The 27,608-nt window shown below is 37.1% G+C and overlaps 1 protein-coding gene across 3 annotated transcripts in view; it reads right to left on the bottom strand.

The window, feature by feature from the left end:
• The window catches only part of Grm7 (glutamate metabotropic receptor 7), an 865,940-nt gene that overhangs the window by 57,920 nt on the left and 780,412 nt on the right, over window positions 1–27,608 (bottom strand). The window contains exons 9-10 of one of the 3 annotated variants that reach the window (XM_010640455.3): window positions 9,663–9,909; window positions 3,881–3,972 (exon numbers count right to left, since the gene is read on the bottom strand). The exons of 1 other annotated variant lie outside the window; for it this stretch is intronic. In XM_010640455.3, the coding sequence (XP_010638757.1) occupies window positions 3,902–3,972; window positions 9,663–9,909 (318 nt within the window). In that variant the 3' untranslated portion in view covers window positions 3,881–3,901. The remainder of the gene's footprint in view (window positions 1–3,880; window positions 3,973–9,662; window positions 9,910–27,608) is intronic. One more of the 3 variants, XM_033756960.1, reaches the window with a different exon arrangement.

Genomic DNA, 27,608 nt, shown 5'->3' with positions numbered 1-27,608 from the left:
ACCCAGGCTGCTTCCTGGTGTCATCGTCTGAAACTATATCTGCTTCTAACACTAATGTTTCAACCTTACAAAACTGCTTTCTAGTCCCAGAACATACCACATTCTTGTATGGGCACCTAAAGTCCATCATCCTGTAAACCCAGCTCACAGACAACATTGTGGGTGAGGTTCCCTATAGGTATCCAAAAAACACATATTTCTACTAAGGGCCCTGTCTTCCATTCTGAGTTATAATTTCTTACCTGCAAGTCTTCCATTACACTGAGCTCCCTGTGCCCATTGTCCACTTTGAACCCCATTCCTGCTTAGGTCAGGGTTGGCTCAGAGGAAAGACGCTCAGCAACTGTTTCTTTGAATGACTCGACTTATTAGCCTGAAGGTTCATAGATCTTGACCAGATAGTATAAGGCAATGCTTAAGTGTAAAATGTGACACACTTTCGATGACTTTAGGGCATGCTGTATGCATTTCTGCTATGCAAAGTATTTGTAGAAATACTGGCCATGTGTGCTTTCATCTCATTCTTTAAGTGGAACTCAAGTTGCAGAACAGGGATGGCAGATATTAATTGGTTTTAGAAGACATGTTGTATATCAACCCTGGTGAGAGAAATTATGGTGTTTTATGGGGCTCTTGGGTCTAGAGAAACATGCTGGGAAGATTTATGGCTGCATTTATTTCTAAGGTGATTCAGTGGCAAAGGCCAGATACTTTGCTGTGCTATACAGAGAGTTTCGAAGTGGATTTTAAATTGAGGTGGTCTCCAGTTAAAGCAGAGATCACACTGACTGTTAAAGAGAGTCAACTTGATACAAAAATTTGCATTGCAGAGTTCCAAAAAGCTTATAAGTGCCAAAAAGTCCATTATATTAATTACAAGCAACAAAAGATTAATTTTTTATAATACCACTTAATCAGTGAGATGTCAACAATATTATCATCTGTGTGCTTGCTCAGAACAAAACCCTGTCAAAACATGACTCAAGGTTATTATGTCCATATTTGCAAGGTTGAATTATTAAACTCTAAGAAAACAGCCTGTTTCCTGACCTGTGGATGTTGCCAAATGTAATTATTTCTTCTCTTCGTTGCATTTGCAAATAAATGTCATTAGATTTGTAACACTTTCTAGAGTTATAAAATTTACAAACATCTAGATAAATATGGAGGCAATATTGATTATTCTGAGTTCAGGCTTACAGCGTCTGCCACAGGAGAGTATTCTTCATCAGAAGATATACATAAGTATATTTTTACCTTCACATTAGGCTTTGTTATGTTTGAATTTTAAATTGTTTCCTTCAATATCTTATGAGCAAATGGTATGGAGAGTGTCTTTGTTGGAACACAGCATCTGAAATGGAAATTTTACTAGCCTAGTTGTACAAAACTCACTATTAGATCTACAGTTTTGTCTCTTGTTTTATCTTTGTGGAAGCTATCGTATGGAAATGAATTTAAACACACATAAAGTAACTTCTTTCTCTAGTCTTCTAAATTGAGCATCTTCAGTGTTAATCTGTACAGGTAAATCATCCTTTGTTTGAATAAATGTAACAAACCATCTTCTATTATCAATTACTTTTAAAGTAGCTATGTAAGGAATTTATTAATTTTTAAAGGCATTTTAAAATTGATCAGAACTGAGATCAGAGTATCATCATAAAACAAAGGTGGAAAGAAAATGAATAATGATTTGATATTCATCCCCAATATGGGGAAGAGAATGCCTAGTTCACACTATTAGGCCAGGTTTTCCCTCTCTCATATGACCTTCAAATTTACTCTTTCAGATTTGCTGTAATTAAAGTTTCTGTAGCAGGACAACCCTAGCAATAAGTTTCGTTTATTTGTAAACATCACCTCTTTAAGCTAATTTTTAAATTTTTAACTGAAAGATTGACTTAAAAAATTTTCCCCATACTTCTTTAAACAAAAAGGCATTAACTTAGAATGGAGCTAAAGAGAATTTTTGATGGACTGAGATTAAAGCTATTATTTTTTTTTTTACCCAGGCAAAATTCCTTCTCATTTATTCTCAGGAAGTCTCATGTAAAAGGACTACGAAAATGATGAGCTGTGGTGTTTTGACAAGCACTTGTACTGCAAAAACCTGAAATCTCACTGGAATACAGTTATTCACTGTAGAAAAGAATGCCCTATTTAAAAACTAGGGCAGATCATTTGATATGGAAAAGGAAATAACTATGTGAACAATATGTCCAAAATTTAAAGACTAAGTTGTTGACATCCATCTAAAATCAACAGGAAATGTAATTACTCTTTTAAAGTACTCTTGCCCTGTCTTACAGTGTTAAATTGATGTTTTTTAAAGAGAAAGATATTATTTCTATTCAGAATACCATTATGAAAACAAAGATGGAACGAAACAAACCAATGATCTGATAAAAGTCCTATGATATTAGCATAGGGAAGAGAAAAACCAGTTCACAGTATAAGCAATATTTTCCCCCTCTCATGATAATGACTTTACAGCTTATTGTCTTAGAACCTCACTGGAGCTAGGTCTTGATATTTTATAAATACAAGAGGAGGTAAAGAGGAAGTCAGAAGAGAATCTTTTATTCAAAGCCACCACCTGATTTTAATAACTTAACTCTGTGTCTTTCACTATTTATTTTTACATGGTTTGGAAAACCTTGACTCTAGCTGAATAAAGATGCATGCCAAAGCAATAGTTGTTTCCACAGTATTACAGTATTGCTTAGGCTGAAATCAGGAGGTGATAAAAATAATATTAGTAATATTCTTTTAGAATATTAGTAATATTCATTAATGACATTCCAAAGTAATATATAAGTACAAATGCTTTATCAGTTAATATCCAGAGGCCAGTTTATTTATGTAGCCTATTAGGTAATTCATCATTTTCTCTGAGCTATCAGTTTTAATACTCTTGGTATTCATTAGCAATTGCTTGGTGAAAAGGAAACAAGAAAATACAAGGCTTATGATGGTAGGGCCAGCCATTCATGTTTTTTGAATAGATACATTTCTAGAAAAAAAGTATATTTCTTTGAGTGTATTTAATAAAAATAAACCAGAACATGGTTTGGAAAACCTTGACTCTAGCTGAATAAAGATGCATGCCAAAGCAATAGTTTCCACAGTATTACAGTATTGCTTAGGCTGAAATCAGGAGGTGATAAAAATAATATTAGTAATATTCTTTTAGAATATTAGTAATATTCATTAATGACATTCCAAAGTAATATATAAGTACAAATGCTTTATCAGTTAATATCCAGAGGCCAGTTTATTTATGTAGCCTATTAGGTAATTCATCATTTTCTCTGAGCTATCAGTTTTAATACTCTTGGTATTCATTAGCAATTGCTTGGTGAAAAGGAAACAAGAAAATACAAGGCTTATGATGGTAGGGCCAGCCATTCATGTTTTTTGAATAGATACATTTCTAGAAAAAAAGTATATTTCTTTGAGTGTATTTAATAAAAATAAACCAGAACATATGTATATTTGTGAAACACCCTCCTTCTTTCCTTTTTCCTTGTAAGCAACCCACATCACCAGGATATAAAAACATGCATTTAAAAATAATTTCTAACCATTGATAGTTTTAAAGTAGAGCATGTATCAGAATGGCCAAGCCTGTCTTTGGTAATGACTGGCTAGTTGTTTAGGCAAAACAAATATTCAGACACCCATTAACATGTTCTCCAGAATATAAGCCAGGCTCACAATCAACTGCAGCCATCTGCACTGAGCTTATCAAACAGATCAACCAACAACATTTCTTCATAGATCGACTTACAGGTAATAATGCACAGTTTTCATGGAAATATTTCTCATTTTCAGTGTAGACAAAAACACATAAATAAAAATTAGATTGTTTTCTTACCTTTTGGAAAGCAGTCAAAAGCTATACTGTTGGTGGGATAGTGTACCAAGTAACAGACTTTTGTACACTCTTTCTTACTGGTGGTATACAGTCTACAGGAAAAGTAAATATATAGGTATGTATAAAATAAATCTGCACATAATATTCCTTTTCATTATTATTATCATTTTTCTTTTTGGAGAAGAGGCTGCGATAGAGACCATAGAGACTATACCCCCTGTTCTGGGGTTTCAATAATCTCCCATAGACCAGTTCACTGCAATTCAGGTACCTCTGAACATGGGATTACTGGTGGCTCTTGGGTTAAAGAGTTTAGGCTTCACTTCTTTGAGTTGGAACAGCCAAGGGAACCAGCCCCCAAGTAATTCATATAGCTGGTCAGGGTATTCCTTCCTGCTCCCATTTCTTTGTCTCAGCCTAGTCGTAATCATGGTGACCAACCTACGTGATTAGTCCAGAAGGATGAAACAAGTAGCAGAATGTTGAGAATGTTAGAGATCCAAACAAATGAAGAAGCAAAACAGAACAAAACAAAAACTTATAACAAATTAACATAGCACACGAGTGTGTTCTAGAATTTTCTAGGCATCATTACTTATGTAGAGGTCAGTTCCCACATCCATTTTCTAGCAGTCTGAGGTTTTGTTTGCTTAACCAAGTATTTCCTTACATTGACAATTCTACTTTATATAATTGCTTTCTTTGAGAGCAACACAAGTCTTACTTATCTGTATGTTTCCTTATAGTAAATGTAAATCTGATAGCAAAACAACAGAGGCATCAGAATAGACATTTTAAATATTTTATATTGGAGGCATATGTTGTTACACTAACATGTGCTTCTTTATAAAATGTGTTCATCAACTTAATTCTATCTTTCATGTGGTATATGTCTACCCTTTATCCCAGGGTTATTCATCAGTCATAGTTCCTCCCCTCCAAAAAGAGGCTGTGTCCCTAGCTGTCCACCTGCCTACCATATCTAGGTGCTGCTAACTTCCCACACGAAACTATATCTAGCTCAGGTAGTTGTGTTTCTCTGCACTGCCTGGGGACAGGTTAGAAAATGGATGATATATTAGGGCAAAGGTAGCTTCAGCCTCTCATCATTATGCAGTGCAATCCTTTACCAAGGAAAACATGAAACCAGAGGGCAATTCACGGAGCATCTTCTGGTTGTGAGCAGTCTAGGTGAGATAGGCAAAAGATCTTACCCACTTATCCCAGTAGTGCCATGCTGCCTCTTGCTTAAGAGTGTCCATCCAGCTTGAAAAGGATTGTAATGGCCAGCAATCAGCCATGGCCCAAGCGCACAGCATGCCCTCCTATTTACCGGGCATCTTCAAGTTCACCATGGACATAGGTATGCTAATCAGCAGTAGAAGGTGCATAGAGAGATGCCAAATTCAGGAGCCAGGTGGGAGAAGTGGTGTTTTTATATGCCTTTCTTAATAAAAGGATTTCTGAGGAGGAATCATCTAAAGCTCTCCAAATGAGATCAGGCTTTTCTGAACCCCCAGTGACAGAAATCTTATTTGTATAAATAAAAATTCAACAAGTAGCTGAGCTAAGTCGTTCTGCCTTCTGAGCTTGCTGTTTTTCACTCTGAAGGTGGAGATCAGCAAACACTGGCCCAAGCTTTACTATGTCAGTATCGCATGGATAACATTACAATTTTGAGAAGGTTGACTAATTGTTGGTCCCATACGGAAGCCTTTTTTCTTTCAAACAATGGAATGCAACCGAAGAAGCCACCCAAGCGGAAAATTCAACTCCTTGAGGAGAATAAAGCAGTACTGGGGCAGTTCTAATATCGAGCCATAGAAGCCAACAAGCAAGTTTGTTTTTATGTAGACAAGGAGCTGTAGAGTGGAGCTGGATGAGTAGAAGCGTTCATGCACCAGATGGCAAACTGCAGTGATGGAGCAGAGCTGTTAAAACGAAAACACTGAAGACTGAAATGCATTGCGACCAAGTGTTCGCAGCAACAATGAATAAGAGGACATTTCTGGTCCGTTGTTTACTGTGTAGTTCATACCATAAATTTGACTTTTCTCTCAGATACCCTCCCTCAGAAATTAGTGAACAGATTATCCCCACTGAAGAGATACATTATTTTTTTTTTCAGTGCATAGTCTGTGTTTTTGTTCGTGTTTAACCAGGCAGGCAGCTTGAATTCAGCAAACAATCCCTTTGTTCCCATTACCAAAATCCAGAATTTGAGCTATATGTGTTATTCAACAGAAGATTACAATGCTTCCTAGCATGAGAACAGTCTTGTCTATTTTTTTTTTTTTTTGGTTTTATGAGACAGGGTCTCACTATGTAGTTGAGACTGACCTGGAACTCACTATGTAGCCCAGGCTGGTCTCAAACTCCACAGCGATCCTCCTGCTTCAGCCTCCCGAGTGCTGGGATTACAGGTGTGCACCACCATGCCCAGCTTAGTTTGTCTATTTTCATTAATTGAGGTTATCACTGTTTTCCTATGTACATAAATTTTGCAAGGCTGAGTACTGAGGTTGCAAATATAGATGCTCTCTATGATACCTAATTCATATGTGTGACATCAGCTTTTGAATCATTTTAAATGATATTTTTGCATCTTTGTCTTATTTAATTTTTTAATTGAGTTTGTCTCAGATCAGCATCAATGCTAAAATTATGGGAATTATCTCCAATGTGGGCTAAGAATATAATCCTGACTTATTAAGTTATACTAACTTTGAGAACTGTGCTGTCCAATTAAGTAGCCACAAACGTCGGTGGTTATTTAAATTATTTAAAGCAAAATACAATACAATGTTTTTGTTCACTGAATAACAACATTTCAAGTGCGTGAGAGCCACCCATGCTAATACTGATGATTGGCTGGCACAGATGTAGAACATGCCCATCAGAGTAGAAAGTGCTATTGGATGACTTGGCTGAGGATAAGTTCTATGGATGCTGCTTTGGGACCTCTGAGGGCTGCTTCATCAGAAATCCCAATGTTTGGAGGTACATGAATCTCCTCCTGTGGTTCAGCCAATATCTAGTCAAAGTCTTTATGGTGTTTTAGAGAAGTGTCTACATAGTGCCAAAAGAGCTGAAAGAATTTTCCAATATTTTTCAGACAGGTTATAAAGCAAAGGGTCTACTTCTTCCTTTCTATTTTTATTATTTTCTGGAATGTTTATCTTGGCTCTGTGTAGACACAGGAACAGCAAAAACCCAATAAAACTCTCTTAAAACACCACTGAATTCCCAATGGAATCATTGATTGAAACAAATTGTACGATATTTGAATTTTTCATTTAGTAAGGTGAAGCCTCTACCTGGGCAGCCTTCTTTGAGAGCAGGTTACTTCTGCCCATAAACAATACAATAAGCAATAATACATGCCATGATGCATTTAAAGAATCTCTCAGGAGACATTATCAACATTACATTACACTCTGTATACACAAGCTATTATTAACAAACAAGGAGATCGAAGGAGTAATTTCTGCATTAGGGTTTTGACATTCCACTCATGTTTCAAGAATCAGAGGAGCAAAGAGGGATAAGCATGGGTTTAGGACTAAGATATGGGTTAGTCCGACCTCCTGCTAGCAAAACGTGGACGTTAGTAATGTGAGTTAAGGTCTCCAAGCCTAAGTTCATTCAATAAAAAAAATAATATTCAACAATAATTCTTAGTCTACAGACGTATTGTGATGAGTAAGCAGCTAATTCATACAAAGTATGGAACATCTATTCATGCATATCTATTCCAAAGGGCACTACTGCTAGTATTAGTATTAATGTTTGTGTTATCATTTTAACAATGCTGTCATAACTGAGAAGACTTCAACAATGATTGTATCTAATTATTTAATTCAATGTTACGCTACTTAGAATTACTAATTCAAAACTTATAATTTAGTCATTTTTAGAACCACATTGCCTACTTAATGATTTGGACGATTACAGAGTTTTGTGTGTGTGCGTGTGTGTGTACGGAAATACACTTTTAAAAAAAACCTTTCTTGGAATAGCTGCAGAGTAAAATTTCCATAAACTAACTTTGATATGAGATCCCACAATGAAAAGAACTACAGAAGTATAAACGTATGAGAATATTTATAATTATAGCCACGTGCATACCTGTATGCATACACAGGATAGTGGAAATCCTGTTGTGGACTCCGTTTCATGGCCCTCCTGGTGTTCAGGCCGTCTTTACCTGCACTGATCTAGCTACTTAATCAGTCACACTAAAATATACTTTTAACCAAAGCTTTTTGCATCTTCAGGAATAGAAGGGGTTCGCATTTCATTAACACACTACTTTGTGACACACTTACGACACAGGTATTATTCCATTTTGTACATAAAGATGCTGAGATTTAGAAAACTTCTGTGCCTCTCAAAGCCACACAGTTGATACAGGGAATGCCTTGGGACTGAACTCAGGGTGTCTCCACCCAAAGCCTCTTCCTACATCACACTGAGTGGCGTAGCACTTCGCCATCCTCTTCTCTTCCTTTTGATGAACTGGCTGCTCTGAGGACTGCAGGGTCTACACCTTCATTCTGTTTCCCCTTCGTCACAAGGAGATGATTTTTCTCCCTTTTGCCTTGTCCTAGAATCTCTTCTACTGAAATGTCAAAGTGAAGCCCACTGTGCTAACCTTCTACTTTGTCCACTTATTTTGAAAGTATTTCATGTCATTTGTTCAATGAATTATTTATAAATGGAGATGAACTAAGATCATGGGTCTTTTTACAGTGTTTGTTAAGACTAAACCCAGGTAGCCTCTTACTCCTGTTTGACAGTAAGCATTTTGCTACAGTAAGATCAATACATAATTGAAAGACAGTATGATGTTAATGACTTCATAGACAGAACTGCTTCTGTCTTAAAAAGAGAATCATCGTGAACATTGAAAGGTCTCATTCTACATTGAATTGACAAACATATTTCTGGAAAGCAAATCAATCCTACAACTATGTTTGTAATCTGAAATTCATTCTTACCACCATATGGTTAGCAAGAGTAGCTATTGAGAAATATATACATTTAGCCTCTGAGCTTGAGACTGGGAATTTTACAAAGTGATGTCTCTATCCTCCTGTAATTTGGGATCATTTGCAGGTCCAACAGAAAGCTACTGGAGGGTTGCAGATAGGCGACATAGCATCGCAACTCTAACATCTCTTCCTTAATCCTACCTCTCAGGGTCTATCTTTTATAAAATGAATCTCTTCTACAGTGGCAGGGACATTTTTCCCCACATGGTGATGTCATTACTGTCTATGTACATAAGTGACAACTGGAAAATGTTAGCTAAATATTGGGTGTTTTGTTTCTAAACATTCCACTTACATTTCTACTGCTATAGTTCATTAGCTATGGAAGTTTCCCTAGCAAGGAGTTGCTTTCCTTAACAGAAAGTTGTTTTCTTAACAGGAAGTTGTTTCTTTAACAGGAAAGTTACAGGAAAGGACGATGACCTGAGAAATTTGTTGATGTCAATTGGCAGGTTTGGTAGCAAAAAGCAATAAAAAAGGAAAGGGGGAGGCTTTACACTTCTAAAGTGGAACTTCTAAATGCTTTTTTAAAAAAACCAACATGGAGCAAAACAAAAATAGTGGCAGAAATGAATCAAACTTAGGAGAGCAAAAGTTACTATTCATTTACCAGGCCACCTCGATCAATAAAACAAGAAGGACTGCATTATTTCTCCATGAGGGGTAACATATATCCTAGATCTTGCTGATGCAGGATGGTAAAATGCAAAGAAAGGAGAGTTACTTACTGTTTGGGTCTACATTTTCACAGAGTTCTGTCTTTGCCTCACCGTTGGGTCTGTCACTGGGTTTGTGTGACAGCCGAGATGACATGGTGGCCGCTGTGACTACTGCCTTGAAGCTTCGCTTCCGTTTCTGGACATTGAGTTCAGGGTGGAAAATGATGATGTACACTTTCGGCATGTATAGCATTCCCAGCGCCACTGACGCACTTAGGTTCATGGAGATTGTAAGCGTGGTAGTTTGTATGTAGAGCTAGGAGACACAACACACAAAGCACTATTACAAATAAAATGACTGCAGAAGGAACCTGAACACTTCAAGTGATGTCAACAGTGACTATGGCTAGGAGAGAAAACAGCAATCTCAGGAGTCTTTTGATAAAAATGAAATACGGAATGCGCCCATTTATTGGGGAATATATGCATGCATTAACTAATGGAATGTTACTGGGTATTTCCCCATACATGCTTGCCTTGGCAAAGTCTCCTACAACGAAGTTCAGGGTAGAGCTTAAATCAAATTTAAATACTTTTAATCAGAATAGTAGCTGAAAATGAAGGTATGAGAATTAATAATCTTGAGAAAGGCTTAGTTATTTTTATCTCACATACATACAAAACCACTAATGTATAGTTTATGATTTACTATACCATTATGAGACCTTATATGAAAAATGTTTATATTACTAAATATCTCTTTGAATTGCTTTTCAAAACTGTATACCTTTACCATAGGAGGCAATGAGTTGAGTTTCTTAAGATATTATAAAACACAAAGGGCAAGAAACCAAGATTCAGCAATGTGGCTTATCTACCATCTTTACATTGGCAAATTATGAAGAGAATGAATAAAAGCTCATTCTGGTTTTTTGTTTTGTTTTGTTCTGGTTTGGTATTTTTTGGTACCAGGGATTGAACTCAGGTCCTTGCACTTGCAAAGCAGGTGCCAGAACCACCGAGCTAAATCCCCAGCCTCATTCTGGCTTTATAGTATTTGTAGTTTGGATGATGCTCCCATAGCTGTCCTTGTCTTTTTTTGTTTCCCCAGGAAATCAGATCAACCACTCACTTCCTGCCCAATGTAAGTCATTGCCATGGCTGTGAATTTGAAACAGTGATCCTTGAAGGGTATGGGGAGGTGAATAATCAGAAAGGGGAAAGCCACAGGCTTCTTGCCTTGATCTAGTTGTATTTATGATATGCCTTACTTTGATCTAGATCCTCTCATGTGATGAGGATTGTGTTTTGCATGACTTCAAAAGGCTAGATTAAAGTGAACGGGCCAGCGGTACATTTTATGCCTGTGAAAAGTATAGTTCCTTAATCATGTATTTTACTGTCCTATTCCTGATTTGTCTTATCTCACTGACTTGAAGTAAAAGTCCTCATTCTTAATGGAATCCACAAGATCCCACATGGTTTGTGTTTGACTAATTTTCCACCATTTCTTTCTTTCTTTCTCTCGTTCTCTTTCTCTCTCTCTCTCTCTCTCCTCTCTCCTTTTTTTTTTTTTTTTTTTTTTGGTGCCAGGGATCAAACTCAGGTCCTTGCATTTGCAAAGCAGGCACTGGAATCACTGAGGTAAATCCCCAGCCCTTTCCACCATTTCTTACCTCCCTCATCTCCCATAAGAGTGAGACATCTTTCAAGTCTTGAATGTATTTGTGCTCTTTCAACTGCAGGACATTTTTTGCCCATTAAGTTTAATGGTACACTTAAAGCAAACAATACAGTTACATTTATCATTGGGATCTTGTACCTTTTGTTGATAACTACAGGACATTTTTACACAATGTTTTAAAAAATCTTTTTTTTTTTTTCCTATGGATTCTTTCTCCTTTACTTCTTTGAACATCCATACCAAACTCTACTGTCACCACAGCCTCAGATCTAGGCCAGCTTCTTTACCTATGTACTCTCAAAGGATGGTTTTCTTTATATCACTAGTATAATTATATACCTAATATTTGTCCATTTCCCCAACTGGGCCTTAGGTTCCATGAAGTCAAAATCTGTCTCTCTGGCATTATGATGCCTATACTATAGGCAAATGGTAGATACTTGATAAATATGTGATGAATGGGATCATGTGGCTGATACGTCTTCCCTCGAACAATCTTTCTCTAAATATCCAAGAATTTCTATTAGATCTATTGACTGCCTCAATATTTCTGATCTTAATTCTTTAATTGAAGTCCCTGTAGAATCAAAAGTGCCATTGACATTTCGTCTGGAAAAAATAGTTTTCTAGCCAACATTAATTTGAATTTGTATGTCTCTAAATGGTTAAAAGGAGTTGCCAGATGCTAAGTGTAAAATACATAACAAATGAAAAGTAGACCAAACAATGTTGAATTAATGATCCTTTTGGTTTTTAATTCGACCATATTTCAGAAGCCCATCTTTAGATTGCAGTCATTACATTCTGCAAGCCTACACTGTTCAAAAAAGCTTATCATGTTCCCAGGACATTAAGGACAGAGACAGTATTGTCATGGTCATAGCTATCATCTTACCTACAAGGGCTTTGCAAACCAAGGATTACCCAGTCCAACAATGTAAGGTATATAAATTAATCCACTGAATTTAGGTTGTGATTTTGTTCTCTGTTCATGAGCAAATTTTGCAGTTGAACAAAGCAGACTTCATATTTTTATTATTTATATATAATTTTCAATTATATGTGTATGTGGTTATAAATATTTGTGTGTGTGTGTGTGTGTTTTTCTGTCTTAATTACTTTCCTTATTTGAGACAAAATACCTGACACCCAATTTAGGGGAGGAAAGATTTATTTGGGCTCACAGTTTGTAGAGGTTTCAGTCCATAATCTGATGGCTCCAAGGCAGGGTGGCATGGCAGAAGAGTCATAAAGGAGAAAAAGTCCATGGCAAAACAGGGCAGGCAGAAACAGCAAGCAGCAAGCAAGTGAGAAGTGATAAACTTCTTTGTGTCCCTTATGTCTTATCCAGGCTACTCACCCTTAGCGTAGGTAACACATCCTTAATCCTAGCATTGCACCATGAATTAATCTCAGTATCACACACTGTAGATCCAGTCCCTTCTGAAAAGCCCCTCTGACTGCATGAGGCTGTGGGGGGACATCTAGTCACAAGCTGTAACATTTTCCATGCATACTTTTTAAAATCAAAGACTTTATTAATTTGATCCCAAATCTCTAGTGTTCAGTGTTCATTTTATAGTGTTTATTTTCACATGCAGCTATCAAAACTATAATATTTTGTTAGCAGTCTAGTAATACTTCACAAATATATGACAACCAAGATGAATGTGCGTGACCAAATTCTTACCCTTGCCCATCCTACAGACATGGTGATTAAGAATGAAGAGGCTTGAGCTAGTCTAAATTCAGTTACTAATTACTAGTTTTGTGACACTGGGCAAATTACTGCTTCCTGTTGCCCTCTACATCTGTAAAATAGGGATAACAAAAGCACCCACCTCATAATGTTACTTAAATGATTAAATAATTTAGTCAAAATGCTTTAGATAGGACCTATCACATAACAAGTACTATATAGGTATCATTAATAAGTGTATAGGTAATAGATAAGATGCTACAGAGATCCCAGAGATACAGGCCCACAAGGATCTAAGCCTCAGGATGGGAACTAAGTCACTGATTGTGATCATTAATCACGATATGTCAAGTTAGTTTGATGAATAAATATTCAGGGAATGAGTAAAGCACACCTTCGAGTGGGTCTGGTGGGTCATGGAGTTGTGCTTGTTACAAAATTGGGCCCCTTGTCCCTTCCTTTGTGCCACTGTTCCCTGCTCTGTTTCCAGGCCACCACAAATGAAGTAGCTTTACTCTGTCATGTTCTTCCACTGTGATATTTTTCCTATGGAGCCAGTCAACCTTGGGCTGAAGCCCTGAAACAGGAACCAAATTAAATCTCTTCTCCTCTAAGCCATGAATGCAAAATATTGTGTCCCAGAGATGGAACAGCTGACTGATACCTAACCTGTTGGCCATCAGGAGGCTCATCTGTAAGGCCTGAGTTTTCATCCTTAGTACATCCTTACAACCAATTACAAAAAATTGTATTTCATGTCATGATGGTTCTTATTTTATCTGATGTTTTTTGTGCAGTGCAGTACCCTGTTTAATCTTGGTTGTTTCACATCCTTTCACTTTCCTTTTAATTTCTTTGAAAATGTAAAGGAATGTGTGACCATTATGGGTCCTTGTCATCAAAGCTTAGGGATCCAGGTATGCATATTCTTTATTGAGATAAAGCCTTTCACCTGGCAGCAGTCTTCAAATCCTGGCTGAATAACTTTCATTTTCAGTGGAGGAAAGAGCATTTTCCACCCAGGCCAACCATCAATAGTTTGGGCCTTCAAGAATGAAACAGAGTGCCTGGGAATTCCCATGTGTTTTAATAATTAAGCTTTAATTTTATCATTAATTTAAATCAGTGGTGGCAAAGACATGGCACACGTGTTGCTGTGTTTTTCTTTTAAGACAAAAGATGTTATTGCATGAGTTGTTTTTTTCTAAATTAGAAGCACAGGTTTAATTGTAGTGTTGACACTTCGATAAATAAGTGGATTTTGGGATGCAGTTTGGCATTTGGTCTCTAAAAGGTTTGCCACCACTGACCTAAGGAAATTTCCAGAACTTAGCTTCTGCTTCTTGGTCATATATACCTTTTTAACACTCACATATGGGAAAGAAACACAGGCCCAAGTAGCAAAGAGTTGTGTACAACATTATGCACTGGGTTTTCTTACATTTATGCAAAAGTTCCATGGCTGCAACTATTGTCTTTCAGTTTCCTCATCCATAAAATGAAGATGATAGTTCTTACCTCGTATGGTCATTGTGAAGATTTAACTAATTAACATATGAAGAGTGCTTAGCAGAGTGCCTAGGAAGTATCTGTGAAATGTACACTGCTAACATTTATACATAGCAAAATTAGGTTGTTGGGGTCTAGATCTCAGAATAAGGATTCCTTTGCAACTACCTTCTTATATTTTAAACTTGCTGTATATGTGTTGTCTAACTAGGTTGTAGTTTTAAAAATCCAATTTCATTCTTATTGAGGGAAATAGAAATGTACCAAAGTGTATCAGTAGTTTATACGGTCATGGGGACAATTAAGGCAAAACTCAACTAAATCTACTCCATGCATTTTCTCCTCTTGGCCTCAAAGTTCATTGTTGAATAACATGTGAATGCATTTCATGAGATGCCTTTGCTGCTGTATAAGCTGGTACAGCACTTGGTTGACTTTTCACTGTCTAACTTTCAGTTATTAAGAAACTGTAAAACTTCTGGTGTTCAGGCTATCTTTAACTGCAGTGAGCTAATCACACTGAAGCAGTTTTAAGCAAATCTTGCCTGTTCAGTAGTGGCTGTTTAACTGATAAACTAGTTGCTAGATATATAATACTTGGTGATGTGCTAAAGAGCGACTACGAAAGTTGCCAAGTATTCTGTGAAAGTGTCACAATCAATATAACTGAAAACCATTCTGAGTGATTTCAAGGCAAGCATTACTATTTGCAATAAAGACAGTCTCCACAGTGACAGAGTACTAGAACTGTGGGGGGAAACCCAATTTCACATATTTGCATCCATTGAAATAGCCTCATTATGAACACTAATATCTTCAACTATATGCTATAAAAACAAACAACAATATATTTACACTAGTTAACTACCATTTTAACCTATATAAATGTTCAGTTAATTAGAAAACAGTTCTGGAAGCAAGTTGGTGATGCCAAATCATTGATACAGGAGATAATTAAATGATGACCACATGGTGGAAATCACTGTTAGTTGCGTCTTTCAAGTATGCAGTATGTGAGGCACCTTTTCCTGTACAGCCTATGGAATCACTGTTTCATTTCATTGAAATATTCTTAAGTGAGGGGCTGGGGATTTAGCTCAGCGGTTCGGTGGCCTGCCTTGCAAGCGCAAAGACCGGAGTTCAATCCCCGGTACCAAAAAAAAAAAAGAAAAAAAAAATTCTCAAGTGGCTGTACAGGCTCAGGAGAGGAATCACAGTCATGTTCCCTGCCATCAGGGAGCAACATTCTAGGGACAGGGGAAAACAGTAGAGATCTACTGTATAGCATGGTGGTTATCATTAACAATGTATTTCCTAATGGAAAATTTCTAAGAGCAGTTTTTTAAGCTTTGTTACCACAAACAGGTATGTAAGGTAATGTATTAGTTAACTTGATTTAGCCATTCCACAGTGAACACATATGTCACAATGTCTTTTGTACACTGCAAACCTATAGTTTAGCTTAGTAAGTTGCAAAAAAATATATAAATAAGCACAATATTTAATCACTATGCACTGCACAATGCATTAATTGCTGACTACATTTTTTTTTGGCAACATACTTACCCTTCCTCCTGGAATGCCTTTCCCTCACCTGAGACCTTAATCATTTTGGATGCTCAGTACATTGACACTTCTACATAAAGCTTCCACATCTTCCTGGTCAGGACACTTCCTATTCCCAAGTTATACCTCAAATACCAATCACCTTGATCTGCTTAGAAGAATAGTGAGTCATAATGCTTGCTTTGAAAATGCAAATGAATTCCAAGGGGAATGATACATTAGAAAAAAATTTGTTGTAACAGAAAGTTCATGTTTGTAAATGTGTGATTTCTTCCACAGGACATACTAAACAAACACAGTAAGCTGCACCCAGCTGAGCCACAGTGTGCAGAAATACACAAAAGGCACATAGATACCCAAGCTTCAGATGCCTCCCAGTTAACCCCTTGTGCAGTTTCACAATCAGCTACAAAAGGCAATCCCCTGGCATCTTCTGTGGACAAAGCTTAAGTAATTTTTAAAAAGTAAAATAGCATCTTAGCTACATGATATGTTTAATACCTTGCCCCTACTTTTATTTATTTGTGTGTATCATTAATGATATTTTTGGGTATTGTCTCACTAACGCGAATTTCTCCATAAATCCTGTGTTTTATGGCACAATTTTGCACAGCATGGTAATTCTTTAATAATATGTAAGTCATATTATAACTGATAGATGATAAATATGACTAGTTAATAAATATGTCACCAAGCATATAATTATCAAATTTTAGTTAGTGAACAAGTGTTTTACTTGAAGCAAGTGTTTGGTGTGATAAATATCTTTAGCATTAAGCAATGTTTCAAAAAAAAAAGCTACCACTCATAGTCCATTGGTAGCAGTATTTTTCCTATTGTGTTCTGTTTCCTCATTACTAGAGATAGCAGTACCTGTATTAGACAATTGTCACTGGAACCAAATAAAATGGCTACTATAAAATATATGGAACAGCACCCAGAATTTAGCAACCAGTGAATAAAAAATGTATCATTGATTTAATTTATTGACTGTAACATAAAATGACTTGTTTCCTACTGTATTCTTTTTATACAGCTTAATACTTTTTGAAGTTATTGTCTTTCTCACAGAATCACTAAATAATAACCTGTTTAGTGGGAAAAATCTCATTAAGCCTTATTCTATTTTGTTTGAAAAGTATACTCAAACACCTATTTCATCTGTCAATGACTGTTTCGTGAGAAATAACCAATTTCTCATGTTCTCAGGTGATAGTTGAGAATTGGGACAAGAATGCTTTAATGGAGTCTTTAGGTGGGATGGGAGATGTTTTGTAATTCTCATAACATTCCAAGTCTGTGTAATAAAAATGAAAAATATGTCTGATGTTGTCACAGTAAAGAGGAAGGGTATATTATTATCTGACAGATGTTTGAAATATTCATGTGACTAAATTGAAATGAAAAGTTCCCGGCAGCAAAGAGCTGTGTTTTCTGTCTTTATTGCCTGTACTCCTTGCTTACTAAGTAAAGTGGCCATATTTTTGAGAGATAAATAATGTCACATGGCTGAGAATGGAACAGAATATTTGCTGTTAAGATTCCCTCAGGCATCCAAAGAGTTAAGATACTGAGGATGTTTTCTTTGGTAAGAAGTAGTATATATTCAGAGAATAGTGGTGGAAAACCTACTACATGCATGTTGTTTCTCTTTTAAGACAAAAAATACATGAGTTGCTTTTTCTAAACTAAAACCTTAGTACTTAGTATTCAGGTTTAATTGCAATGCTGACACTTTGAAATAAATAAGTGGGTTTGGGGTTGCAGTTTGGGCACTTGTCTCTACATCACTGTCAGAGAAGGATCCAGTATATAGTAGGGGAAATACAATTTTTTTTTTGTTTATTGTTTTCTATTTCATCTTCTAAGATAATTTAAAGGGAAGAAAAATATATTTTTTTATTAGAACTGATTTCAGATTTTGGCCTTGGCTGGTTGGTGGGTGACTTTGGGCATACTCTGGTTAGTGAGAGTCTAGATTCAAACCCAAGAACTTTGTTGCCAGAGCACAAAATATAATGTCCTACCTGAGTCTATCTGACTCTACTGAAGCCCTTCTCATTATTTAGATGAAAGCAAATTATGTGTGAAAAGTAGCTAGCACGGAGCCTAGCATATGGGTGTTGGTCAGAAAGTGCTGTTATTAGAGTTGACAGGTTCAACTCTGGCAGATAATTTTCACACCATTCTAGTTCTGTTTTGACCTCTTATTTTCAAGTAGATGATAGATAAATGGATGGTAAGATAGATGGTATAGTTGAAAAGATATACACCAAATAGTCTGGGACAGGCATCAATGTATTAAAAATAATGGAAAAAAAACTAGGTAATTATTAGACAAGATCTAGTTTTACATGTTTGGCTTTTCTTAATATCCTCAGACCGACACAATATTAAAGTCTATACACAATTGCATTACCTATTTGGATGGACTTGAAGTAAGTGCTCCAAGTGAATGCAAATCAGTTTCTGGAGCATGAGATTAGTGATTCTGTTCATGCTTGAAATCATGCTTTTTTCTCGTGACCGGAAACTTGATGCTGTGACTGCTTACATGTTATAATTAGAGAGATGCTGTTATTCCAATTAATCACATTCTTGAAAGTTTAGTTTTGACTTCCCATGCTACTCTAACAAGCTGTGAGCAATCTCGATGACTAAATATTCCACAGAGCCACTGCTGATTTTACTGGACATATATAAGCATGGTACGAACGCACACACACACAGAATTTCTCTCTCTCATCATCCTTCTGACACCTCCATTTTGATTTTACAACTCTTCCCCTTCCAATTGTAACAGAGGAGTTTTATTCTAGTATATAGCTAATATTGTCATGATTTGCTCTGTTGTGTTATCTAAAAGGTTTATTGACCACTTCTAACTGCCTTGAGAGCTCAAAAATTGTTAGGCTTCTGCCTTGAAGTGATTCAGCATACAAAGGCAAAGCATTTCCTCCATAGTGGCCTGGAGAGACACATTTCTGCCAGCTTCCGCCAGCTCTCTTTCAGTCTTCAGTCCATATTCATCCAGATTGAACCTAACAGCCTTTTTGCAGGAGTTTGTGTCCGATTCTGTCTTGCAATGTGAAAATGCTGGCTTGTACCTCAGTGGGGGAATATCTCGGGTATGACAGAACGATGTTCTGTATTACTCTGCAAGCCAAGCTGTAGGTTTAAACTAATAAAATCAGAGCTAAAAGAATTCAGTTTTTAAAGATCCAGTGAAATACCCCATTTATATAAGTGAAAAGCTATCAAAGCTTGCCAACTTTTAAAGTCCCTATTATAGTTGTAATAAACATAAAAAGAAAATGGTTAAATGCAAATACTGATGTCACATTAAGGATTAAAAAGAGAAACACCCTTAGTATTTCTTAGGAATATTCAGTATGTCTTAAATTGGACATGTAAAGTTTTCATTAAAATAAGACCCCTAGAGGTAACTGACAAGGGACAGTTATCAGATTCTTATGAAAACAGTGTGTTCTTATCTGTTTTCCAAGCCATGGACAGTGGCTTCCTCTTAAACTTTGTCAGTTTCAATCATAATCATTCTAGCTTTCTCCTTCCTCTTACTAGTTATGGCTGGTGATTTTGGTTGATCTGCCTCCATTTCTATTTCTTTCCTCTGTCTCTCCCATCTTGCCCCTAGCTCCCTTTTTTGCTCTTCAACCACTTTTTCCACTTACACTAGCTTGCTCTTTTCACTGTGTACAGCTTTCTTTCCCTGCATTCCCACTGCTGTCTGGTGGTAGAATTGCCACTTCTGCCCTTCCTACATGGTATACACTGGGGACCCATTAGCTAACATGCTCTGGGTCAGTCACTTCTGAGTCTGTAACTTTGCTTCACTGTACTTACTGCCTCTCCAGGGGCGACTATGCTCTAAGTCCCTCTTCAAGGTCCTCTACTGTGCAATGGTTTAAGCCTAAAAAGGGGCAAATAATTCAAGTGGGATTGCACAGGAAATAGTAGATAAGTATTGTCTCAATTTGCACCCCTAGATCGAACACTAAGGATCCTCAGGTTGGGCAGAGAAATGACAAAGTGAGAGGGAGGGAGGGAGCTCTGCAAGGGAGGAACAGAATGGTTCGGGGCTTTGCTCTAGTCTTCCAAAGATGCTTCCCTTTTCTTTTGTTTCAAAGTGTTGCATTGGGAATCTAAAAATATTTGTTAACCAATCTCTCATGCTTTAGGACCTACAGTCTGGTCTCTGTTGCCAGTTGCTCTTAGTCTGCCCTCTGAACTTGGACTCCTTATAGGACTTGAGAGGCAGTTTTTTTCCCCCAGGTCTCATTCATCTAAAAAATTCAGTATTGATGGTAGGAGCACCAGAACTCTGGATTTTCTGCTTGCTCGCTTCCCGTCACATTGGAAAAGAAGAAGAAAGTCTCTAACCTGGTGCAAAGAACCCTGTGGGGCACTCTTTCTCCGTTTCTCAGCGTTTCCACATTCTGTAAAGAAGCCAGGCCCTGTCTACCCTCAGGGCCTATGTATGTAATGTTCCCTCTGTCTTACATGCTGTGCCTGCCCATCTTTCCTTGATTATCTCCCATCTGTCCTTCCACCTCACTTTCTTGGGTACATCTTCTCTGACCTTCAAATCTATACGGTTTATACTTCAACTCTATCATCTTGTCTTACTGGATGATAGAACGTATTATTTGCCTTCATTTTATTAAGCACAATTTGTGATTGTACATTCAGTGTGTATTTCTTTAATGAGCATCTCCCCACAGAGACTCTGAATTCCAGAAGCGGAAACCATGTTTTGACTCAGTACCTAGTTCCTGGTACACAGTAAGTGCTCAATTCATAGTAGCTAAACAAATGAACGGATACAATCTGGGAAGCACACTGCGCAGCCAAGAGCGGTGAAAGATGTGGTGAGTGTGCTGCAACTGGATCAGCAGGGACGGAAATGCATGGAGGCTCACTGTGGCACCTCAAGCGTTTTGTTTACTCCTCCTGAGACGGGGGTCAAGTACTTACAAAATGAGACAAGAGTATACAATGGAGACCAGTATATTGTGTGGGAGCCAGGGAGGGAGAGAAAATCTATACGTGAGGAAATCCAGGACAGGCACTGTAGGCAAGGAGAGGTCCTCATTCATTTCTAAATCTATGCCAGAATCACTTCATGAGTTTTCCCTTACGGATCACCTCTGTCAAATCTCCAGTATGCTCTGCTGTCTTCTGCCTTAGGGCCTTCGCTTCTGCTTTTTCCCTTTCCTAGAACAGCAGTGGAGTACTGTTTGTATTTTTGAACACCCATCACTGCCCTAGAAGGTTCTCCTACCCACCCACCTTATCTTCTATTCATCCTTCAGCATTCCACTTAAATACAATTTCCTCAGCTAGGATTTTTCTAACCAAAATGAGATAATACCGTTCTGTTACATATTCTCAAAATAAACACCAGATCACCATTCGTGTGTGTGTGTGTGTGTATTTGGGGAAAGGAGGATTTATATGTATTCATCAGTGTACCCCATTGTCTACAAAATAATGGGTGTCAAACAAAATAATTGACATAGTCAAGGAAGGGAGTCTGTGCAGGAAAGGAAAGAGTCCCTTCTCAGCCTTGGCTTTGCCCCTTGCCTCACCTCACATAGAGACGACCTATCTCAGAAAGTGGGTGGTGGCAGAGGAAAGAGCATGAAGCTCCCAGGGACTTTTATTCCCTACCCGGACCCCAAGGGTGGCCACCTATGTTTTCAAACCTGTCCTCTACATATTCATTAAACAATAAAGCACAATTATCAATAATGACATCCACCTAGCCTTCAGCAACAATGAAAATCCAGCAGCCCTGCCTTTGAAAGGATGGGAGGTTTCCTTTCAAAAAGATTGGGCTAACACCCAGGTTAGCACCTAATTGTCGCCTAACAATGGGGGGAAAAAATGGTGCAGTTGCCATGACGACTCAATGAGTTTAGGCTTTTTTTGTATAAATTTACTGACTTTGAGATATTTATTTGAGATACCACATGCATTTTGTTTTTGCCATTGTCACTTGAAATATTTTGGAATCAACAATAAATATTTGAAAAATCTCACCTTTATAAAGTAAGAAAGAAATTGATAAAATGAGTAAAAAAGAATATGAGTAAATTACCATCTCTCCACAATCCTTAAAACATCTAGGCTCAAGCATAAAGTACTTATGATTTAAGAAAAACCTGGTCACACATTTGGAACCACTGTTATTCTGTGACAAAATTACTTAGGACTAGAAAAAAAAAGATTTATACTTGCAGTTCCATTCATTTTATACTTTATGACCAGTATTACTTATAAAATATCTCTGGAATCTGTTCCCTTCTCACTCCACTAACCCCACCTTAGTCTTAAATGTAGTCAATCAATTAATCTCCCTAAATTACAGAGAAGGCTGGAATCCATTAACAAGTTATTAAGTGTTAGCTCTTTTATTCCATCACCTCCTCCTCCTGCATCACCCTCTCCTCATGCTCTTTACTTTGTGCCCAGGATCCTGTAGTAGCTTTCCAACAGGTTTCACTACATCCTGCATGTCTTCCCTTGAAACAGTTCTTCGATCATCAGAGTAATCTTTATAAATCCTGTAAATCATGCCATGGGGTATCCTGTGTACTACCTTGCAGTGACTTTCCTTTGCTCTGCATTATCTGCTCTGGCTGTATGTCAACTTCCCAGCCAGTCTCTCTCAAATTCTGTTCATCTCTATTGGCTTTCTTGGGGGCTCCAAGCTCATTTCTAGCAAAGGGACTTAATATATACTATTTTCTGCTTAGGTGCACGCGCGTGTGTGTGTGAACTTTTAGCTCACTTCTAACTTAGCTCTCAGGTTCAGTCTCCATTTTCTTTCACAGACTTTCAATGACCTCATGGCACCAACTTCAGTTTTCTCCTCCTGTGCTGTTCTCTCACAGTAGCCTCTTCTTTTATTCACAGGGTACATTACAGGCAGTAATTATCTTTGTGGTCCTGAGTTCATTTATCTCAACTTTCTACCCTCTGATAAAAAAACTTAGCTTTGTGATTGCAGTTATACCTGTCAATATGAAAAATTCCAATAGTATTTTTGAAGAAATAGAGGATTAAAAAAGAGAAATTTTAAAAAAGTATTGCAATTACAAAGAAAGGTGCAACATAAGTATTGTAATGAGTAAAATTAACTCTCTAAAATATAATTTTTTAGGTAGATTTTGGTTCTTAAAGTGAATACATTAAGGAGTATATTAATTCAAAAATCTTATTTCCAAAAGGGTGGTATGACCTATGAAGGGATAGTTATAAAGAGAAAAGCCAAGCTGAGAGCTGAGGTCTTTTGTTTCTAAACTTCATTCTATTGCACTAGTATTCACTTTCAACTAAAAAGCCTATTTAGTAAAAAAGTAGATTACAGACCTGTTCAGTTTTTGATTTTCTGAAACCTTAATTGCCATTGCTTAGAAAAACAAACAGTTCCAAGTATTCTGAAAGGAACTGACAGAAAATTCTGATTCTTTATCATTGATTGCACATTTGTGTGCATTTTATATTTTAGCCCATATTCGCTAATACTAAACATGAGCAAATATCCTTTTCAGGAAGTTGAAATTGTGTCTGCTTTCCCTGCCAAATCTATCTTCATGTCAAGAGATGCAGTTTTGCTGTCTTCCCACCCAACTGTGTACACACATCCAGGCACATACTCCAAATGAATAAACGATATGCTCAAGCAGGCAGAATATACAGTACACAAATGAAATGTAAATATCATCTGAAGCTTAAGCAGGTTGCAGTGTCTGAAGGTTTTGCTTACACGGAGATATGGCATAGAACAAGATTAAATTGAAAAGACCAGGGTAGACCAAGGAAAGTAGACACAGAGTGGGAGAGGGAAATCAAAGCTTTATCAGGAAGATAACTGGGAATTCATTGAGTTTCAAATCAACATAATGCCCCCGTAGTTTTAGTATTTTTTGTGTATGGTGGAACAAAAGCTCTTCGCCTTCCATCTACTTTTACCTATTTAGATTATAAATGAAATGGAATAAAAATAGAGGTTGCATTTCTATAGAAGAGACTCTACCAATAGTAATGAGTACAGAGGTGCTGCTGGAGGGAGCCCCAGCCTGCAGTGGGAAAGGTCTAGGGTTTTTACAGATGTACAGAATGAATCTGAATCATGGAATAGCCGCTGCAGAGAAGGCGAAGCTGCTGCCCAAGGAGACATGAGCCAAGGGGTTTAGAGATAGGGTCAAAGGCAATTTATTCCGCATAACAACAGAGGCAGTCTTTGGGGTGGCCTCACCTTGAAAAAGCCACACCTATGACGTTGAAGGGATGAATTGAGCAGGAAATCAATACCAGCCTCTGAGAGAAAGAGTAGATTTAGCCTGAGCCTGGAACTGGGTTGCATTCTTAAAGAACTGACCACTTTATACATCTTTCTGAGTTTAGGAAGATTGGCTGTATCATTATAGGGTGTTGAGCTGGGGATGGTGGTGCATGCTCATAATCCCAGCAATTGGGGGCTGAGGCAGGAAGATTGCTGTGAGTTCGAGGCCAGCCTGAACTACATAGTGAAACCCTGTCTCATTAAAAACAACAACAACAACAAAAAACAACAAATGATGTAGTGTTTAATAAGGAACTATGCCTACTCTTTCTATTAGGTCCTATATAGTGCAGTCCCTGTACCTATTAGAGCTACTCGGGGACAAGCTTCCCTTGCTATTGTGGTCAGAACAGTGATATCCAAGTTTGCACTAAGACTTAGGGATAACAGATATATTGATGGTCTATACATGAAGTCATGTAATTCAGGAATTAGAAGACCTGAATTATAGTGTCTATTTATCCACTCAATAGCCACGGGAAAAGGTTGCTTTTAAACTCTTACCTGCCGATGACTTCTCTTACTTTGAGCCTCAGAAATATGTTTTTTCCTTTTCAAGCTACCAACATTTGTTTTCTTTTTGATATATTCCAGGGTGTCCGTATTATGGAACAAATTAAGGAAAGTCAACCCATGTTTTGAAGAAAATTAGAATTTTAAAATAATGGGCTAACGTGTAAGTTTTATGAGCTATTATTTGGAAAGTATTAATATGTTTTAAAAACAATTGTGCATGCATGTTTGGTATAAATTATTAGAAATATATAAAGGAAACATCAACAGTGATATATTTTGGATATTGGGCTCCAACATCCAGAGTGTTCTCCATTCGGGACTTGTTCCACAGACTTTGGTGAAGGCCTTCTTTGGGAATTGTGTGGGTTTTGAAACTGACTCTGCCTAAGCTATGCTGTGTTCCCCTGGGCATCTCTAGGGAAACCTTAGAAGATGCTGAAGTATAAAGACCAGCCCCTGATCCAAGTGGGGCAGCTCTGTAGGGCAGATGCAGAGCTCCCAATGGGGCATCCACTGAGCCCTCCTGATTCTCTTTCACAGCCCAGCTTCTCCATCTACCCATTCCCTTTCTTGCCAGTGGGGTGGACAGGGTACTCCCCAGTCACTCTCCTGCATTTATGGCTCCCAAGAAGCCCAATCTGACTCACAGTATTATTTTGAGCTCTCATGGGCATTTAAGTTCCAGTTAAAATGAGGAGTTTCCTAAATATATTTTTTATTTCATAACTCCATTTCCAGCTCTTACATCAAAGATCAGCTAAGATCCCTGTAGCATCTATTTATAGCAGGTCTAAGAAAAATCAGCCTATCTCAGACAAGACACATTGTTTCCCTAGAACTTATTCCTTCATTCATGTGATTCTGAAATGAACCTCCTCTTCATTTTTTGTACCCAGATGCACTTAAGCATACACATGTTTTCCTTCAGTTTCTGTTTGGAAAACATTTCAATTTTCAGAAACTTTGCCGTAGAACATGAATATGCTCTTTGTTCGTATTCAGCACTCATCCTTATCTCACTGAAATAGTATTCTCTGTTTTGTTCAACTATTATTTTCCTCCATAAGCATGATATCAGTATCATACCTAAGAAATTTAACTGTTCTAGAAATGTCTTACATGATTTCTTCCATACTACAAATCCAATCAAAGTTCATGCATTGTATTTGGTTATATCTCTTTAGACTCACGGTTTAGAACTCCTCCTGCCTTTGATTTTTAATCAAGGTATAATTAATACACAATAATGCGTATATTAACAAGAGTACATTTTGGTAAATTTTGACATGGGTAGGACAGTGAAATCACCAGTACAATCTGAATAGTCACTATATGCACCAAATCCACAAGTTTCCTCATGCCCCTTTTTAATTTGCCCCAACTTCTTTTCTCTTCCACCTATCCCTGAGCAACCACTGATGTCACTGAAAGTTTGTATTTTCTAAAATTTTAGATAAATGATATGCTATAATATTGTTTCGCCTGGCTTCTTTTATCTGCTACAATTATTTGCAGATACGGCCATGTTGCCATATGTAACAGTCGTTCATTCATGTTTTATTGCTGAGTAGTATTCGACTGTATGGATATACTATGATTTGTTCATTCGCTGATGCACACTGGCGTTGTTTCCGGTTTGGGTGATTAATGTTACGGATATTTATGTAAAAGGCAGTATGATCATGTTGTTTTTTATTTGGAAGGAGTAAATATCTTGGGAAGGAGTAGTGGATCACATGGTAGGCATATATTTAACTTGTTAAGAAGCTGCTAAAGTACTCACATTTATCAAAATGGTGAATTTTATTTGGAAGGAGTAAATATCTTGGGAAGGAGTAGTGGATCATATGGTAGGCATATATTTAACTTGTTAAGAAGCTGCTAAAGTACTCACATTTATCAAAATGGTGATACCATTTCCCATTCTTATCAGAAATATGTGATGATTCAACTTCCTCCAAATCCTCTCCAATACTTATTACCATCAGTTTTTTCAATATTAGCCATCAAATAGATGTGTAGTAAACTCTCATGGTAGTTTTTTCAATTTCTTAATGATTAGTGTCATTGAAGAAACTTCTTTTGCTTATTTACCATTTGAATATCTTCTCTGGTGATGTGTCTGTTCATATACATTACCCAGATTTTTGTTTGGATTCTCGATTGTGGGTATAGGACATTTATCAGATAGATGCTTTGCAAAGATTCCTTGCCTGCTTAATGAATTGTCTCTTCATTCTCTTAATGCTGACTTGTGAAGAGCAAAAGTTTTTATCGTGATTGACTACCTTTCATCAATATGTTCTTTTACACATTTCACTTTTGAGTGTGACATTGATGAAATCTTTGCATAATCCAAGGCCATAGAAATTTTTCTCCTCTCTCTTCTAGAAGTTTTGTAGTTTTAGGATTTATGTTTAGATCTGTAGCCTATTTTACATCAATTTGTATATGCAGCAAAAAGATGTGGATCTGAGTTCACTTTTTGGATATAAATATCTATCATATTTGTGGGAATATTTCTGTCATTTTCCACTGTATTTTCTTTACAGATTTTCGCTTATTTCTGACTTTCATTCAGTTGCCTTGATCTCTCTATTTCTTTATAACAACCTACTGTTTTGATTACTAGTTTTTTAAACTTTTTTTTTTTTTTTTTTTTTTTTTTTT

Source organism: Fukomys damarensis, unplaced genomic scaffold (genome assembly GCF_012274545.1).
Source record: "Fukomys damarensis isolate Sample0158 unplaced genomic scaffold, DMR_v1.0_HiC HiC_scaffold_28, whole genome shotgun sequence".
In the NCBI taxonomy this organism is placed as follows: domain Eukaryota; kingdom Metazoa; phylum Chordata; class Mammalia; order Rodentia; family Bathyergidae; genus Fukomys; species Fukomys damarensis.
The sequence above is the reverse complement of the archived record's forward strand: the minus strand, read 5'-3'. Positions and strand labels throughout refer to the sequence as shown.